The sequence below is a fragment of the Onychomys torridus genome, chromosome 22 (genome assembly GCF_903995425.1).
Source record: "Onychomys torridus chromosome 22, mOncTor1.1, whole genome shotgun sequence".
NCBI lineage: Eukaryota > Metazoa > Chordata > Mammalia > Rodentia > Cricetidae > Onychomys > Onychomys torridus.
In genome coordinates, this window is record NC_050464.1 from 18,896,283 (window position 1) to 18,913,039 (window position 16,757).

Sequence of the window (16,757 nt, forward strand, 5' to 3'; positions counted from 1 at the left end):
CACTTGAGTGCCTAGTCTGAGATGCTGTTTGAATCACTGGAGGATTAGGCCTCTGTTGCTCTTAACTACTTTCAATCAGCCAAGGTCAAGAACGTTCCTTCAAGGCCGGCTCCTCCACTCCCTCCCCTGACCACATCCTAAACTTTTTAATGGTGTCAGGATGGGGAAGCCAAGAAGAGCTTTTCCTGGGCTGTGTGGCAGGGGGTAGGGCTGACTCCTAATACTCCTGACGTTCTGTTCACTATCGATCTGGGAGGAAGGGACCAAGGCCAGCGCCTGTCTGCCTGCCTGCCTGCCTGCCTGCAGGACCCTATGGCCAGTGTCTGAAGCTTCTCTATGGGGAGCTGGCTTTGCTCATTTCAGGGTAAGAAGGAGCCTGTCACATGCCCTCCCCACCCCTACCCTGGTACCCCAGCTGTCTACGGGCCTGAGTGTGTGTGTGTGGGGGGACAGAGGGAGCTCATGAGTGGCATTTGACTGTGAAAGGATGCTGAGCGCTCCTGGACCCAGAGTAAGTGGATGGAGGATGCCTTCAGGGAAGCAGGGTACAGAGGCAGCGTCGCTGGCTAGGTGCCACAGGGTGGGGGTGTTCAATCTGCCCAGGGCTCTCTTCTGCTATAGGAGGGGCAGACTCAGCCTTCCTTGAGCGCCGTCTGGTTGGGAACTGTCCGAAGGCTGATTGAAGGGGGGATGTAATTCCGGGGAGGTTCCGTCATTCCTTCCTTCACAGCCTGTGTCTTTGAGAGCCCCTGGGGAGAGGGAGAGGCTTGGAACAGAAAACCATAGGGGCTTCAGGCCACGTATGTATGTTTTTGGAGGTGTGGGGAGGGGAGCCGCTAAGGATGGACCGTCTGTCTAGAGGGGGGTTGGTGTATATCCAGCTCCCGGAGCTGAAGTCCACTAGCTCAGCAGGGAGACTGTGCAAACTGGGAAAGTGGCACCATGGAGTCGGGGGAGGGGAGAGAGGTTAAGTGAGGGGCTGTCCGTGGCTGCTGTTGTGTGAGGGGTTGTTGGGAGTTGGCACAGGTGGGCAGGCAGGCCTCCTTAGGTGGCACCAAGAAGAAACTGCTGTATCCGGGGCCGGGTGGCATACCTTCCCTGCTTTGGTATTTCTTACAGCCAGAGATTGCAGATTCAGCAACCCATCAGAGACTCGCCATATTCATTACCCGTCATGTGTGGTCAGAGTGCTCATTTACATGTTAAAGGCTCCGAGAAGTCCCGTAGGGAAAGTACCCTTCACTTTGTGTAAGGCATTATTTGAGCTTAGAAGTTAGGTTTTGTTTTGGTTTGGTTTGGTTTTTTGGTTTTTTGAGACAGAGTTTCTCTGTCTCTGTGTAGCTTTGGCACCTTTCCTGAAACTCACTTTGTAGCTATAGCCCGGGATGGCCTCGAACTCACAGAGATCTGCCTGGCTCTGCCTCCCGGGTGCTGGGATTAAAGGCATGCGCCACCACTGCCCGGCAGAAATTAGTTTTATTATCCCACTTTGTAGCATCCTGTGTTCCTAGAACTGTGTCCCATGGAGCATTCAGAAAGGTGACCGCCTCCTGGAAAGCCCAGGGATACTTTTCTTCCATCAAGGAAGAAAAAAGCCATGGTTATCCCAGAGACTCTAGGTCCTGGTAAGGCCTGTGTGCACATGCATGTTGGGGAACATCTGCATGTGTGGGCATGCCTGTGTGGACCTGGTGCTACTGTGGGATTCTTCTTCATCTCTCTTTCACCTTATTCACTGAGGCAGGGTCTCTCAATCAAACTCCAAGCTCATCGATATGACTATTCTCCTACCCATCCTCCACCAGGGTTTCCCTGTCTCCACCTTCTGAGGCTGGAGTGACATGTGGCCGCCTGGCATTTATAGTGGTTCTGAGATCCAACTTCAGGTCTTCAGACTTGTAGATCAAGCACAAAACCACTGAGCCATCTCCTCAGCTTTTAAAAAAAAAAATTTATTTTTTAACCTTTGTGTGTATGCATGTATGTTTTGGGTTATTTTTTGTTGTTGTTTGTTTCTTTGGTTTTTTTGAGGTTTTTTTGTTTGTTTGTTTTTTGTTTTTTCGAGACAGGATTTCTCTGTGTAGCTTTGTGTCTTTCCTGGAACTCACTTGGTAGCCCAGGCTGGCCTGGAACTCACAGAGATCTGCCTGGCTCTGCCTCCCGAGTGCTGGGATTAAAGGCATGCGCCACCACTGCCCTGCTCTTTGTTTTTGAGACAGGGTCTCTTGTAGCTTAGGCTGGTCTTGAACTCACTATAATCAGAGATGACCTTGACCCTGCTGCTTCTACTTCCAAAGTGCTGTGATAACAGGCATAGGTCATCCATCAAGTTCATGTGCCGTTGGAAGTGGGCTTCATGTATGCACTCTACCAGTGGGGTCACGTTCACAGCCCCACAGAGCCCTTCCAGAAGAGCAAGATCGCTCCATGAATAAAGCAGAGTGAGAATGTGGGAGCTGAGGGCTGTGTTGGCTTTTAAAAAAAAAAATTAACATTACATGTTTTAAAATATTCTTAGTCAATTATGTGTTTGTGTGTGTGTGTGTGTGTACGCCACACACATGCACCATGGTGTGCTTATGGAGGGAGGTCAAAGGACAGCTTGGATGGGTCAGTTCTACCCCCTCCACCATTTTGGTCCTGAGATCAAACTTCAGTCAGTCTTGGCAGCAAGCACCTTTACCCACTGAGCCACCTCACTGGCCCTGCCCTGGCCTTTCACAGAGTAGAGGGGAAGGTTTCTTCTCCAAGGCTCTCAGGAGCCCAGTCACTTCCTGAGGCAAGAGATTATAAGAACCTCATTCAGAGCTGAGCCTCCCTTCCCTCCAACACCTCCAGGGCTCTGGCTCCCTTCCTTCATTATCCTCAGCTGGCTGAATTACAACTTCTCTTCTTGAATGTCCCCACCCTTCCCCCATCTCTTGCTGTTCTCCCCTGTGGCCTCCTTGTGACCACAGGTTGGCCGCTAGTAGTTGCTCATTGAGCTGGGGTTCCTCCTGGCTGAGTCTTGGCAGGTGAGGAAAAGCCCTGCCGGGGTTGAACACATAGTTCAGACCAAGAATGAGGGCCAGAGTTCAAGCCCCAAAAACCTGTGGAAAAAAAAAAATTATTGGGGGTGGGGCTGGGACGGGACTCTGTTGACCAAGCTTATAGAAAGCTGTGGATTTCATACCTGACGTCACATAAACAAGGCACGGTAGTGCATGTCCGTAATCACAGGACTTCAGAGGCACAGTCAGAGAAAGGTCTGAAGTTCAAGGTCATCCTTTGCTCCATAGCAAGTTCCAGACCAGTCTAGGTTAGGAGACACTTTGGAAAAATAATTAGGTGAGGTGGTGTACATGCACTGTAGTCCCAGCGCTGTTGAGACAGATACTTGGCAAGTCCAGTGAGAGATCCTGCCTCAGAGAACAAGGTAAGGGGCTGGAGATGGTTCCATGCTTCAGAGTGCTTGCGGCTTTTCCAGAGCTCGGTTCCCAGCACCCACAGCTGGCAGCTCGAAACCACCTGTAAGCTTAGCTCCAGCAATTTCATGCCCTCTTCTGGGCTCTGTTGACCCCTGCACACACATGGTATATGCATGTGTGGCACACGCACACACGCAGAGAGAGAGAGAGAGAGAGAGAGAGAGAGAGAGAGAGAGAGGGAGAGAGAGAGGGAAAAGGCTTGTCCCCTGCCTAAGACAAGGCAAATCTTCATGCAGCAGAGGACAGTGCCTTTGGGGTCCCCACACTGAGCTCTACACCTGCTGTTGAGCCAGCCAGCTGTTTTCCTCCCTCACTTTGGCCTTAGTCCTTTGCATCAAAGCTCTACTTGAAACTTTATTTTTTTTGAGATAGGGTCTCAACTATGTAGTCCTGAGGAGCCTGGAACTCAATATGTAGACCTGGCTGGCCTTAGACTGTTAGAAATCCACCCGCCTCCTGTGTGCTGGGATTAAAGATTAAAGGCATGCGCTACCAGACTGGGTTTAGTTTGAACTTAAAACCTGCAATAACAACACCAAAGTCTGAGACAACACATGTAACCCAGGCAGGCTGGCTTCAGGCTCTTATGTATAATTGGGGAATGACCCTTAACTTTTGATCCTTCATCCTGCCCCTCTGAAGTGTTGGGCCACCACACACACTCAGCCACTCAAGATAAATTCTGCTGTGCCTTTCTCATGAAGGGAATCACTGTCCAGGAAGAGAGTAGATTGCTTGCGTGAGGTTTAGCTCATGTCATGGACGCCTGGATGAGGCTCTCACTCAATTGCCCGGTCTAACCTTGGAGTCTATCAGTAGCTCAGGCTGGCTGCAGAAGTCATCCCTCCTCAGCCAACCCCAGTTCTGGAATGACAGGTGTGCACAACCCGATGTGGCTGGCCCCTGGGGTTCCTGGGTCACTGTGTACCATGATAGACACTTCAGAGACAGCATCAGGTCCAGGCTCCACCCTCAGGTGATTCCGTGAGGGTGTGGGCCAAGAGAACCACCCGTGTGCCAGATGTTTTGTTTGGGTTTTTGTCTCCCCCTCCACCTCCAGACAGGGTTTCTCTGTGTATCCTAGGCTGTTCTGGAACTCGATTTGCAGACCACGCTGGCCTTAAACTCAGAGATCCTTCTGCCTCCTCCTCCTGAGTGCTGGGATCAAAGGCATGCGCCACCACCGCCCAGTCCATTTGACAGATCTTAAGAGCTCTAACTACACACACTACCTGCCCCTGGCATCGATTGTCAATATCAGTATACTTGGTGACCTCACACCTAAAATCTTGGGGAAGATAAGGCAGGTGGATTACTGTAAATTGAAAGCTAGATTTTCCCGCATGGTGAACTCAAGGCCAGCTAAGGCTATGTAGTTTGACTCTAAAAACAAACAACAGAAAGGCCCTGGGAATGTGGTCCAGTTGGTATTGTGTTTGCCTAGCAAGCTGGAAGCCCTGGGCTCCATCCCTAGCATCTTGTAAATCAGGCGTGGTGGTGGTGTACATCTGTAATCCCAGCACTCAGGAGGCGGAGGCAGACAGATCAAAGCTATCATGTGCTATATAGGGAGTTTGAGACCAGCCTGGGTTACGTGAGAGCATCTCAAAAATTTAAAAATAAAAACCAGAGCCCAACAGTACTGTGGAAGTAGGTAGGTAGGTGAGAGAGAGAGAGAGAGAGAGAGAGAGAGAGAGAGATACACACACACATATATATATCTTACCTAGTTGTCTCTTGGGGAAACTGAGGCACTAATTTAGGGAGGGGGTTTAACTAAGCCTGGCCAGTGTGTTACAAATCTGGGGATAGGGTGCTGTGTTGGGGCATCCCTTATTCTCCCATCCCCAGACAGCCAATGTCTCCCTGCCTGTCTTTGTGGGGAACTTGAAAGGGGTTTGGTCCCTGTGAGGCAGGGCCAGCTGGAGGGGCCAAGCAGGGGAGGCTAAAGGGGGAAAAAATAAATCAAAGAAACTCTCTGCTGGCGTCACAGACTTGTGACCTGAGTTGTAGCAGCTGTTGAAGCAATTGGTTGGAGAACCTGTGACCCCTGGGATAGGCAGGGGTCAGAAGAGATTATCTGAGGGTCCTGTGGGCTGGGACAGCTGAGGGTAGGGACAGCTGAGCGGGCAGCTTTTTCCTAAGAATAGCCACACTGGGTCCCCGAAACCCTTGGAGCCCCTTCTTGTGTTTTAAACAAAGAGGACAGGTTAAGTGGAGTCCTCGATGGGACTAAGGTGGGTTGGTCACCACCAAGGGCTTTACAGGGTTATGGCCCATAGTTGCTTAGGCCCACCAAGCACACTCACACTTAACAGGATTTTTTTTTTTTTTTTCTCGAGACAGGGTTTCTCTGTGTAGCCCTGGCTGTCCTGGAACTCCCTCTGTAGCCCAGGCTAGCCTTGAACTCAGAGATCCACCTGACTCTGCCTCCTGAATGCTGGGACTAAAGGCATAGTATACCACTGCTGGCTCAGAATTTTTTTGGAAAGATTTTTTTTAGTTTATTTTGTGTGCATTGGTGTTTTGTCCGAATTCATGTCTGTGTGAGGGTGTTAAATCCCTAGGAACTAGAGTTATAGACAGTTGTGAGCTGCCATGTGGGTGCTGGGAATTGAACTCAGGACCTCTGGAAGAGCAGCCAGTGCTCTTAACCGCTGAGCCGTCTCTCCAGCCCTCCAGAATTGTTTTGCATTCATTTATTTATTATGGAAGGGAGGGTCGGCCTGGATTCCATGGCACACATCTGGAGGACAAAGGACAACTTGTGGAAGTTGATTTTTTTCCAACATGTAGGTCCTGGGGTTTGAACTCAAGTCATTAGGCTTGGTGGCAAGCTCCTGTAGTTGGAGAGCTTCTCTCCAGGTGCCACCAAGCCCCCACGGTCCCACAACCCATGTATAAAATAATCACACAAACATTTATATTATTTAAACTGCTTGGCCATTAGCTCAGGCCTACCATATTTTGTGGGGTAGCTTACAAATGAAGGGATAGGTTGCAGGGTCTGGGAAAGGTATGGCGCAGTCCGGCGGTGTTCTCTGGAGAACTCTGCTTGTTCTACCTCCAGTGTCCAGGGTCCTGGAACCAAGAGAAGCCCCTTCTTTTGATCCTGGGTCTTCAGCGTCCTCTCTTGGCCCCGGCTTGTGGGCGTGACCATTATCGAAGCCTCCATGGGGGTTGGAACTTCCAGGCCAAGGCTGGGATGGCTACCCACTACAAGCTCCTTTACCCACCTAGCCATCTCACCAGTCCAGCTTTTGTTTGGCTTTGTTTTTGAGGTCCTGAGAATGGAACCCAGGCCTCATGAGAGTGCTCTACCCCATCAGCCACACTCCCTCCAGTGTGGACCCTGTAGGTGGCAGTGTGTCTCTGAAAAACTCAAAACATTGGACACCCAGAAAGAAAAAAGGGAAAACTGAGTTACCCGCTGTCCAGAAGGAATAATAAGCCTTACGCAGATCATACTGCTGGGCATGCCTGCCTCAGTTTCCCCATCAGACAACTATCGCAGACACCCTCCAGCTCTGGTTGGCTGTTTCCCCAGCTCCCAGGCTAGCCCTAACTCCTGCCTCTTAACTTATCCACAGGGTCTCCCCTGCACAAGCAGGCATCGGGCCCCTCCTCGGCTGGAGCCGCCACCGCTGTCTCTGAGAAGCCAAAGGCCGCCGAAGTGGGTGATGACTTCCTGGGGGACTTCGTGGTGGGCGAACGGGTGTGGGTGAACGGAGTGAAGCCGGGCGTGGTGCAGTACCTGGGGGAGACCCAGTTTGCGCCAGGCCAGTGGGCCGGCGTGGTCTTGGACGACCCGGTGGGCAAGAACGATGGCGCCGTGGGGGGCGTGCGCTACTTCGAGTGCCCAGCTCTGCAGGGCATCTTCACGCGGCCCTCCAAGCTGACCCGCCAGCCCACAGCTGAGGGCTCGGGCAGTGATGCCCACTCCGTGGAATCCCTCACTGCCCAGAACCTGTCCCTGCATTCGGGCACCGCCACGCCCCCGCTCACCAGCCGCGTCATCCCCCTGCGGGAGAGTGTTCTTAACAGCTCCGTGAAGACAGGAAATGAGTCCGGCTCCAACCTGTCCGACAGTGGCTCTGTGAAGCGTGGTGACAAGGACCTCCACCTGGGAGACCGTGTGCTGGTAAGTGTGGGTGGTACCTGGCTGGGCACACCCCCTCTCTGTCTTCTACCCCTCACCCCATCATGGATAAGCTGGACCCCCAGGGGCTGAGCAGAGACGGGACTCAAAGGGAATGTGAACAAGGTCCAGGCTGAGGCCACATCCCTCATTGGTACCACGTAGAATAGAAGTGGAGAAGACGTGGGTTCTGAAGCCTGCTGCTGTGTGAGCCCGGGCATGTGTATTAACCTCTCTGGGTCTCGGTTCCTATCGGGGTCTGTCAGCTTTCGGTGGCTGTGATGAAATACCCAAAATGACAACGACTTAAGAGAGGAAAGATGGGTTTAGGTGACTAAGGCAGGGGCTCCGTTCAAAGTCGGCCAGCTCCATAGCTTTGGGTTAGGAGGGAAACATCCTGGCCGGAGGGCATGGTGGGAGAAGGCGGTAACCTGTGGTAGCTAGAAAGAGGGACGGGGAGATGGGGGAGTGAAAACCGAGTGTACAGCTTAGGGATGAGATGTCAAAATACCCACAGTGACTGCTTCCTCTGAACAGGCCCCACCTCCTAACAGCCTGTCTAGCGATGATCTCATCGTGGGTTAACATGGATGAGTCAGCGTCCTCCTGGTCAGTCACTTCTCAGTAGTGCCCCCAGCTGCTGGAGACCAGGCCTTCAACGTGTGTGTGTGTGTGTGTGTGTGTGTGTGTGTGTGTGTGTGTGTGTGTGTGTTGGGGCATTTAAATCCAGACTGGTTCTTTCTTTTTTTTTTTTTTTCTTTTTAGACAGGGTCCCACCATGTAGCCCTGGCTGACCTAGAATTTTTGATGCAGGCTGGTCTTGCTCAGACACCATGCCCTGTCAGAATACATTTTACAAAATGGGAACTTCTGACTTGGGGCTGTGTACAGCTCAGGTGGTCGTGGCAAGCACAAGTCCCAGGGTTTGATCCCCGGCACCCCATAAGACAACATGCCGGCATACACCTGTCTTCTCAGCACCTGGGAGGTGGAGGCAGGAGGATCTAGGTGAGCCTTAGGCTGAGACTGGAGGACAAGATGAGTTCTTCTATCCTGCAGGCCAAGCTGTGCCCCGCTCCCCGCCCCGCAACTTCCCACTTCACCCTCCTGAGGCTGGCAGCCAATACAGCAGTCTCTGTGGTAGAGGCATCCAGAACTTTCCATAGGGAAGATGGTCAGTCATCTGAGAAATTGGAGAAGGCACGTCAGACTACCACTGAATATAGGGTCATGAATATTCATATCACTACAGATATTCATGTGGTGACGAATATGCGCACATGAATATTCATATGTTCATGAATATTCACTGGGGCAAAAAAAGGGCTCTGGGGAGAGTGAAAAACATGGTTACTGAAATAAGAAAATGTCCAGACGGGTTAGGAGATGAAGAGACGTTAGAAGTGGTGAGGCATGTCTCTGTGATCCCAGCATTCTAGGGGGAGAGGCAGGGGGATGGATGGTGAGTCTGAGGCCAGCCTGGGCTACAGAGTGATTATCAGTCCAAACTGGGCCGCAGAACAAGACCCTGTCTCAACAACAAGCAAATGGGTGGGGCAGTAATTCAGTTGGTAAGTGCCGTACAACGACCTGAATTTAACCCTCAGAACCAAGGTGAAAAATTCAGACTGTGGGGGTGCCTTCTTGTAACCCCACAGCTGGCGAGGTGGAGACAGGAGGATCCCTGGGGCTTGCTGACCAGCAGCCTAGCTAAATCCCTCGGCTCCAGGTTCAATGAGAAACCCTGTCTAAGGTGGAGAGATGAGGAAGCACCTGACCTTGACCTCTGGCCTGGATGTACATGTACGTAGTCACATGAACACATGCACACAAAGAGATTTTACACACACACACACACACACACACACACACACACACACACTTGAAATGATACCATTAGCATTAGCCTGCTGTTTATCTAAGGCTGGCCTTGAACTCCTGATTCTCCCGCCTCTACCTCCTGAGTGCTGGGATTACGGATGTGCACACGGAGTTGGATTCCAGGGCCTCCTGCCTGCCTGCTAGCTGAGCACTCTACCAGCTGAGCTGCATCCTCAGCCCCCTGTTAACGTATTTTATTATGAACGTTGGAGGGGTCTTCAAAGGTTCCCTTATTTAAAAAAAAAAAAAAAAAAAAAAAAAAAAAAAGATGACTACGTCAGGGAATTGAAACAATGTTCCCTGATTTGAACACTGTAGACATATGGACACCCTATGCACAATCACATTGTACCCATTTGTAAGAACAGCTATTGTCAGTTTAAAAAAAAAAAAAGAGGACCAGTGAAGTACAAGCTATTCTTATGTGTCAGTTAAAAATACATTAAAAGTTTAAAACAGAAGTTGCACAGAAGCCTGCTATTTAAAGAGATGTCACAATTACAGAATCATCCCACCCGAAAGAGGAAATGGTGTTTGTTTGTGGGGAGGGGCGGGGGAGAGAAGCTTCTGGACTTGGGAAGGTGGATTGCAGCAGTTCTCAACCTGTGGGTCGTGTAAGACCATCAGAAAACATAGGTCTTTACATTAAGATTCCTAACAATAAGAAAATTACGGTTAGGAAGTAGCAGGGAAAATGATGTTACGACTGGGGGTCACCACCACATGAGGAACTGTATTGAAGGGTCACAGCGTCAGGGAGGTTGAGAAACTCCTGGTGTACCTGGTCACTATTTTGTTTTGTTTTTGTACTGGTTAGTTTTAATTGTCACAACCTAGAATCAGCTGGGAAGGGAGTCTCGTGAGGAATGTATCCAGGTCACATTGGCAGATGGACATGTCTGGGCAGGGGGTGGTCTTGATTGTTTATCGATGTAGGAAGGCCCAGCCCACAGTGGGTGGCACCATTCCCTAGGCAGGAGATCCTGAACAGAAGAACAGAGAAAACTGACTGTAAGAAGAAAGCCAAGACGTGCATTTGCTCTTGTAGATGTGATGTTTCAGTGTCCTGCCTTAACTTCCCCATGGTGTTAGACGATGACCTGGGATTGTGAGCTAAATAATTGCTCTCCTCTCCGTGACCAGTTGCTTCTGGTCACGGTGTTTTATCACGGCGACATAAAGGAAATTAGACCAGACTTGGTTTTGGAAGTACTTGGGCCTGTAATTTATGTTTCTGTATAACTTGCAGTTTTGTTTAATTAACTCATTTAAACAGTGCTATATACTTTCTTGTTTTCATTTTTTAAAATGTTAAAGTGTGTGTGTGTGTGTGTGTGCGTGCGCATGTGTGCATGTCACAGCCTGGATCTGGAAGTCAGAGCACTGCTTTGGAAATCAATTTTTTCTATCTACTGAGGGTTCCAGGGATTGAACTTAGGTTGTTAGGGTTACAACTGACAGGTTTTACCTGCTGAGCCATCTCACTAGCCCTGCTTTTAATTTTCCCGTGGTGTTGGAATGGAACCTAGGACCTCATGCATGCTAGACAAGCTTTTTTTGTTTTTGTTTTTTTGTTTTTGTTTTTTGAGGCAGGGTTTCTCTGTGTAGCTTTGCTCCTTTCCTGCATCTCACTCTGTAGACCAGGCTGAGACCAGGCTGGCCTCAAACTCACAAAGATCCACCTGCCTCTGCCTCCCGAGTGCTGGGATTAAAGGTGTGTGCCATCACCACCTGGCTTACACAGCTCTTTACCACTAAGCCATGCTCCAAACCCTTTACTGGGGGCTTCTAGGCAGGTGCTCTACCACTGAGCCACACCCCAGCCCCTCACTGGGGGATTCTAGGCAGGTGCTCTACCACTGAGCCACACCCCAGCCCCTCACTGGGGGATTCTAGGCAGGTGCTCTACCACTGAGCCACACCCCAGCCCCTCACTGGGGGATTCTAGGCAGGTGCTCTACCACTGAGCCACACCCCAGCCCCTCACTGGGGGATTCTAGGCAGGTGCTCTACCACTGAGCCACACCCCAGCCCCTCACTGGGGGATTCTAGGCAGGTGCTCTACCACTGAGCCACACCCCCAGTCCCTTACTGGGGAATTCTAGGCAGGGACTTTCCTGCTGGGCCACACCTCCAGCCCTGAAAACTGCTTTTGTATTTTTACTGAGAACATTTCCCAAGGCTCTAGCATCATGCAGAATGCTATGTCCATATGGTATTTAATTATCACAAAAATTCTTTTGGTAGATGAAGATGCTGAGGTTTGGAAAGGTTCTTTAACTTGCCCAAGCTCTTGCAAGTTAACTGCAGAGTTTGAGTTCAGATCTGTGTGTCTCTCACCAAGCCCGTGCCCTTCCACATAGCAGTAATGTGACCCACTGGAACCCATGTCCCTCCTAGCCGTCCGTGGGTATCTCCTCTCTCTCATCTGCCCTCTGCCAGGCTCAACCCGTGTCCCCTGCATCCTCTGGACCTGCCTCTCTCCATGTGCCAACAGGTTGGTGGGACGAAGACCGGCGTGGTAAGATACGTCGGGGAGACGGACTTTGCCAAAGGCGAGTGGTGTGGTGTGGAGCTGGATGAGCCCCTTGGGAAGAACGATGGGGCTGTGGCCGGCACCAGGTATGGGGGGAGTGGGGGGAGCTATCCTGAGGATTGTCAGAAGGGATGAGGATCAGGGGGCAGAGCGATCGTGGCCACGTGTGTACCAGACACCATGATGCACATGTGTTCTTCTTCCCAACAGCGTGTCCAGCTAGGCAGGGGGGATGGTCATCCCATTTGATTGACAGAGCTAAAGCCAGAGGTCATTGTCACAGGCAAGCATCAAGAGAGTCCCTCCGTTCTGTGTTCCCTTGGCTACAACACAAGGCTGAGTTAGGCGGAATACTAGGAAGGCCGAAATCGAGTCTCTGTTTACCTCTGATACCTGGATGATGCAAAAGAGCGGCAGGTGTCCTGCATTCTCATATCCCTCTCTCCTTTTTGAAACAGTCCTGTGGAGCACAGGCCCGCTTCTCATTCACTCTCTAGCAGAGGCTGGCCTTGAACTCTGTATCCTCTAACCACCTCTACTTCAGGGTTTTTCTTCTCTATGCCAGGGGCTCCCAGGGAATAGAGAGCACCAGCTCTCTATTAGGAGGCAGAGCAACTGGAGTTGCAGCTGGGGCATCCTGGTTTGTAGGCTCTGGGAGCAGTGCATCCTGGGAGCTCCCATCTTAATTTTGCCGCTGCTTCTGTGTGATGGACAGCAGGCTTCTTACTATTATTTCCAGCTGTAAATTCTTGGCAATCCGGTCCTCCTAACCCCCTGCCTCCACCTCTGGAGTGCTGGGATTACAGGTGTGCACCGCCATGTCTGACTCCTCCATGTGGAGGACTTTCACTTTGGGATGTGACTAGCAGGGCTTATGGAGAGGCCTGTATCTTTTGAGGCACTGAGATGGAGTGGGAAGCAGGGGAGACCCTAAGTAATGATGGCATCACTCTGGCTCTCTCATGCTCCCCAGGTATTTCCAGTGCCCACCCAAGTTCGGTCTCTTTGCACCCATCCACAAGGTCATCCGAATTGGCTTCCCGTCTACCAGTCCTGCTAAGGCCAAGAAGACCAAACGTATGGCTATGGGTGTCTCGGCCTTGACCCACAGCCCCAGCAGCTCTTCCATCAGCTCCGTCAGCTCCGTGGCTTCCTCTGTGGGCGGACGGCCCAGCCGTAGTGGCCTGGTAAGTGTAGAATTGGGAGTTGGAGAACCCTGATATCAAGGGTGGAGGTAGGATCGAGTGTCTTTATGTCCCCAGCTTGCTGATTCCAGGCATCCCTCGGTTGGAGTTGGCGTGGGGTGTGTGTGATCTTTTCATAGGAAAAATTGATCCACTTATATGTTTTGTTATTGTTATGACTGGTTTCTTGGTCACCTTCCCTGGGTAAACAGTGTGGGGTAGATACAGGCAGGGAATTCCAAAAGACTCTCAGGGACCCAAGGTGAGGAGAGGAGAGGAAGCCATGCGGGTTTGGGCGGAAGGACTTCAGTACAGCTTGGTCTAGAGTGGAGCTGGCCAAGGTGAGGCAGCCCTATTGAAAGGGGAATCTCAGCCATCGTGTTACCTTTGAGGATGAATCAGCAAGTGAGTTTAGGACATCCCGGGGAACTGCCAAGGAGAGCAACCTGAGCTACACCACCGCCAGTATCTTGAATCCCACCCATGCCCACTCTCTCCAGCTCACAGAGACCTCCTCACGCTACGCCCGGAAGATCTCAGGCACCACAGCCCTGCAGGAAGCCCTGAAGGAGAAGCAGCAGCATATTGAACAGCTGCTGGCGGAGCGTGACTTGGAGAGGGCCGAAGTAGCCAAGGCCACCAGCCACATCTGTGAGGTGGAGAAGGAAATCGCCCTCCTGAAGGCACAGCATGAGCAGGTGGGTGGCTGGCGGGCTCCAGGGTGTGCGGAACATCTCTTCCCAAAAGGCTGGAGATGCTACACGTGGTCATGAAAGCTGGAAGCCTAGAGCACACCGCACCACCTCTAGCCAGCTCAACAGCTTGGAAAGTGTCTCTACTAGTGAGCTCAATTGGTTTGGGCCTCTCACAGGCGACTTGTCTTGTTTGAGAGCTCTCCCTTGCCTACATAAGCATAAGGGGAAGGGCTATAGTAAATTTTGTCAGTTTCAGGGACTTCCTGAAGCTGTTGAGTTGTTTATTTCCTGGGTTTTCACAAGCTTCTCTACAAGATGGACTGTTTTACTTCCCTTGAGAACATCCTGAATTTTAATAGGTTTTCTTTGAGGGACCCCTCCACCTCAGGAGGGAGGCCCATAACTACTTCTCAGCCCTTTGGCCAAGATCAAGTTCAGAATCTACCTTTAAACCTGTGCTTCCTACTTTTAGTACTCCAGCGCCAGTGTTTTCTAGGCCCACCTCTGGGGATAAGACTGCTCATGGGGTGCTGGAGAGATGGCTCAGAGGTTAAGAGCACTGGCTGCTCTTCCAGAGGTCCTGAGTTCGATTCCCAGCAACCACATGGTGGCTCACAACCATCTGTAATGAGATCTGGTGCCCTCTTCTGGCCTACAGTCATACATGCAGGCAGAACACTGTAAAAATAATTTTAAAAATTAAAAAAAAAAAAAAAAAGAAAGAAAAGAAAAAGAAATTCTTGAAAAGACTGCTCATGTTTCAGATAATGCTTAGGGGTGCACACATCTGTGGGAGAGAGCCCGTTACCCCAGCCTAGGGTTTATTGTTACCTATCCTGTCCTTCATTCCTTATGTTTGTATGAATGCATTTTTACAATAATAGGGATCCAGCCTTGGGGTTTATACATGTTCCACCACAGAGCCAAATTTCCCAGCCTCCTCCTCTTCTTTTTTTCTTTTTTCTTTTTCTTCAAACAGTCTCAGTGTGTAGCACAGGCTAGCCGAACTCAAGCGCCTCCCCTCTCCAAGTGCTGAGATTACAGGGCTGTGGCACCACACCTGACATAATGCTTGTCTGTTGTATGAGGTCCTGTTCTGGGCCCTGTGCCCGTTTGTATGCTAGCTCATCCTTCCCCAGATGCTTGGGGGCTTGGATTAATACGGTCACATCAGGGCTGGGATGGAGTTTAGTGGTGGAGTACTTGCCTAGAGACCCCAGTGAAGGGCTGGGGGCGTGGCTTAGCATTAGCGCACTTGCCTAGAATATATAAGGCTCTGGGTTTGATCTCCGGTATTAAAACAAACAAATAAACAAAAAGCCAACTATCATAAAGCCAACCTCAGATATATGCTCAGAGGAATCTAGGGCGCACACACGTGTACACACACACACACACACACACACACACACACACACACACACACACGCCCTGTGGGGCCTCTGCTTCCTTCCCTGCTGGGTCTCCCCTCTTCATGTCTGGTTCGCTCTCCCTGCCTAGCTGGGGCCTGCAGGGAACAGGGACCTCTTCTCCTACACTTCCCCTGCTTCTGTCCTGTCCCCAAGAGCAGGCTGGAACTGACTTGACCCTGTCCTGGCCTTGCTCTGCCTGGGTCAGTATGTTGCAGAAGCCGAGGAGAAGCTGCAGCGGGCGCGGTTGCTGGTGGAGAACGTGAGGAAGGAGAAGGTGGACCTGTCCAATCAGCTGGAGGAGGAGAGGAGGTAGGTGCCCGGCGCCTGCTGGGCCAGATTGGAGCCCAGTGAATGAGTGGGGGTGGGGGGAGCTGGACGGGGCAGCATAGGCCTGTCTGTAATCCTAGCACTTGGAGGCTGAAATAGGTGGAATCAGTAGTTCCAGCCTAGCCCAGGATATGTACTGAGTTCAAGGCCAGCCTGGGCAACCTAGCACAACAACAGCCTTCAAATAAAAACAAAAACAAAAAAATTGTGGTCAGGGATGTAGCCCAGTTGGTAGAGAGCTTGTCTAGCATACACAAGCCCTGAGTTTGAGTCCCAGCACCACATAAACTGGGAGTGGTGTCACATGCCTGTAATCTCAGCATTCAGAAGATAGAAGGAAGATCAGGAGTTCAGGGTCCTGGTCAGCTTGGTAGTGAGTTTGAGACCAGCCTGGGCTACATAAGAACCTGTCTCAGAAAGAATAAAACAGCAAGGCGCCTGGTGGTGGCGGCGGCGCACGCCCTTGATCCCAGCACTTGGGAGGCAGAGGCAGGTGGATCTCAGAGTTTGAGCCAACCTGGGCTACAGAGTGAGTTCCAGGACAGTCAAAGCTACACAGAGAAACCCTGTCTCGGAACAAACAGACAACAGCAACGAAAACAGCAAGGGCTTGGACCAGGTATGATGGCTTGGGGTTACAAGCCCAGCATTAAGGAGACTGAGGCAGGAGGATTGCTGACAGCTTTTAGGATAGCCTGGTCTACATAGCAGGTTTCATGCCAGCTAGAGCTGCACAGCAAGATGTTATCTAAACCCCTCTGAAGAGCTGTAGCTTAGTGAGAGGGTGCCTGTAGAGACTGCATAAGACTGAGTTTAATCCCTAGGCAGGAATCGTGGCCTTGGGTTCTTTTTAAAAAATACTTCGGGGCTGGAGAGATGGCTCAGTGGTTAAGAGCACTGACTGCTCTTCCAGAGGCCCCTGGTTCGATTCCCAGCACCCACATGACAGCTCACAACTGTCTGTAACTCCAGTTCCTGAGACCCAACACCCATGGCAAAACACCAATATAATAAAAATAAATAAATTTTAAAAAAAATACTTAAAGCCGGGCAGTAGTGGCACTTGGGAGGCAGAGGCAGGCAGATCTCTATGAGTTCGAGACCAGCCTGGTCTACA

The 16,757-nt window shown here is 51.0% G+C and overlaps 1 protein-coding gene across 2 annotated transcripts in view; it reads left to right on the plus strand.

The window, feature by feature from the left end:
- The window catches only part of Clip2 (CAP-Gly domain containing linker protein 2), a 61,282-nt gene that overhangs the window by 20,567 nt on the left and 23,958 nt on the right, over positions 1-16,757 (plus strand). For both annotated transcript variants that reach the window (XM_036171768.1, XM_036171767.1), the window contains exons 3-7: positions 7,058-7,608; positions 11,984-12,108; positions 12,996-13,209; positions 13,707-13,904; positions 15,519-15,622. In XM_036171768.1, the coding sequence (XP_036027661.1) occupies positions 7,058-7,608; positions 11,984-12,108; positions 12,996-13,209; positions 13,707-13,904; positions 15,519-15,622 (1,192 nt within the window). The remainder of the gene's footprint in view (positions 1-7,057; positions 7,609-11,983; positions 12,109-12,995; positions 13,210-13,706; positions 13,905-15,518; positions 15,623-16,757) is intronic.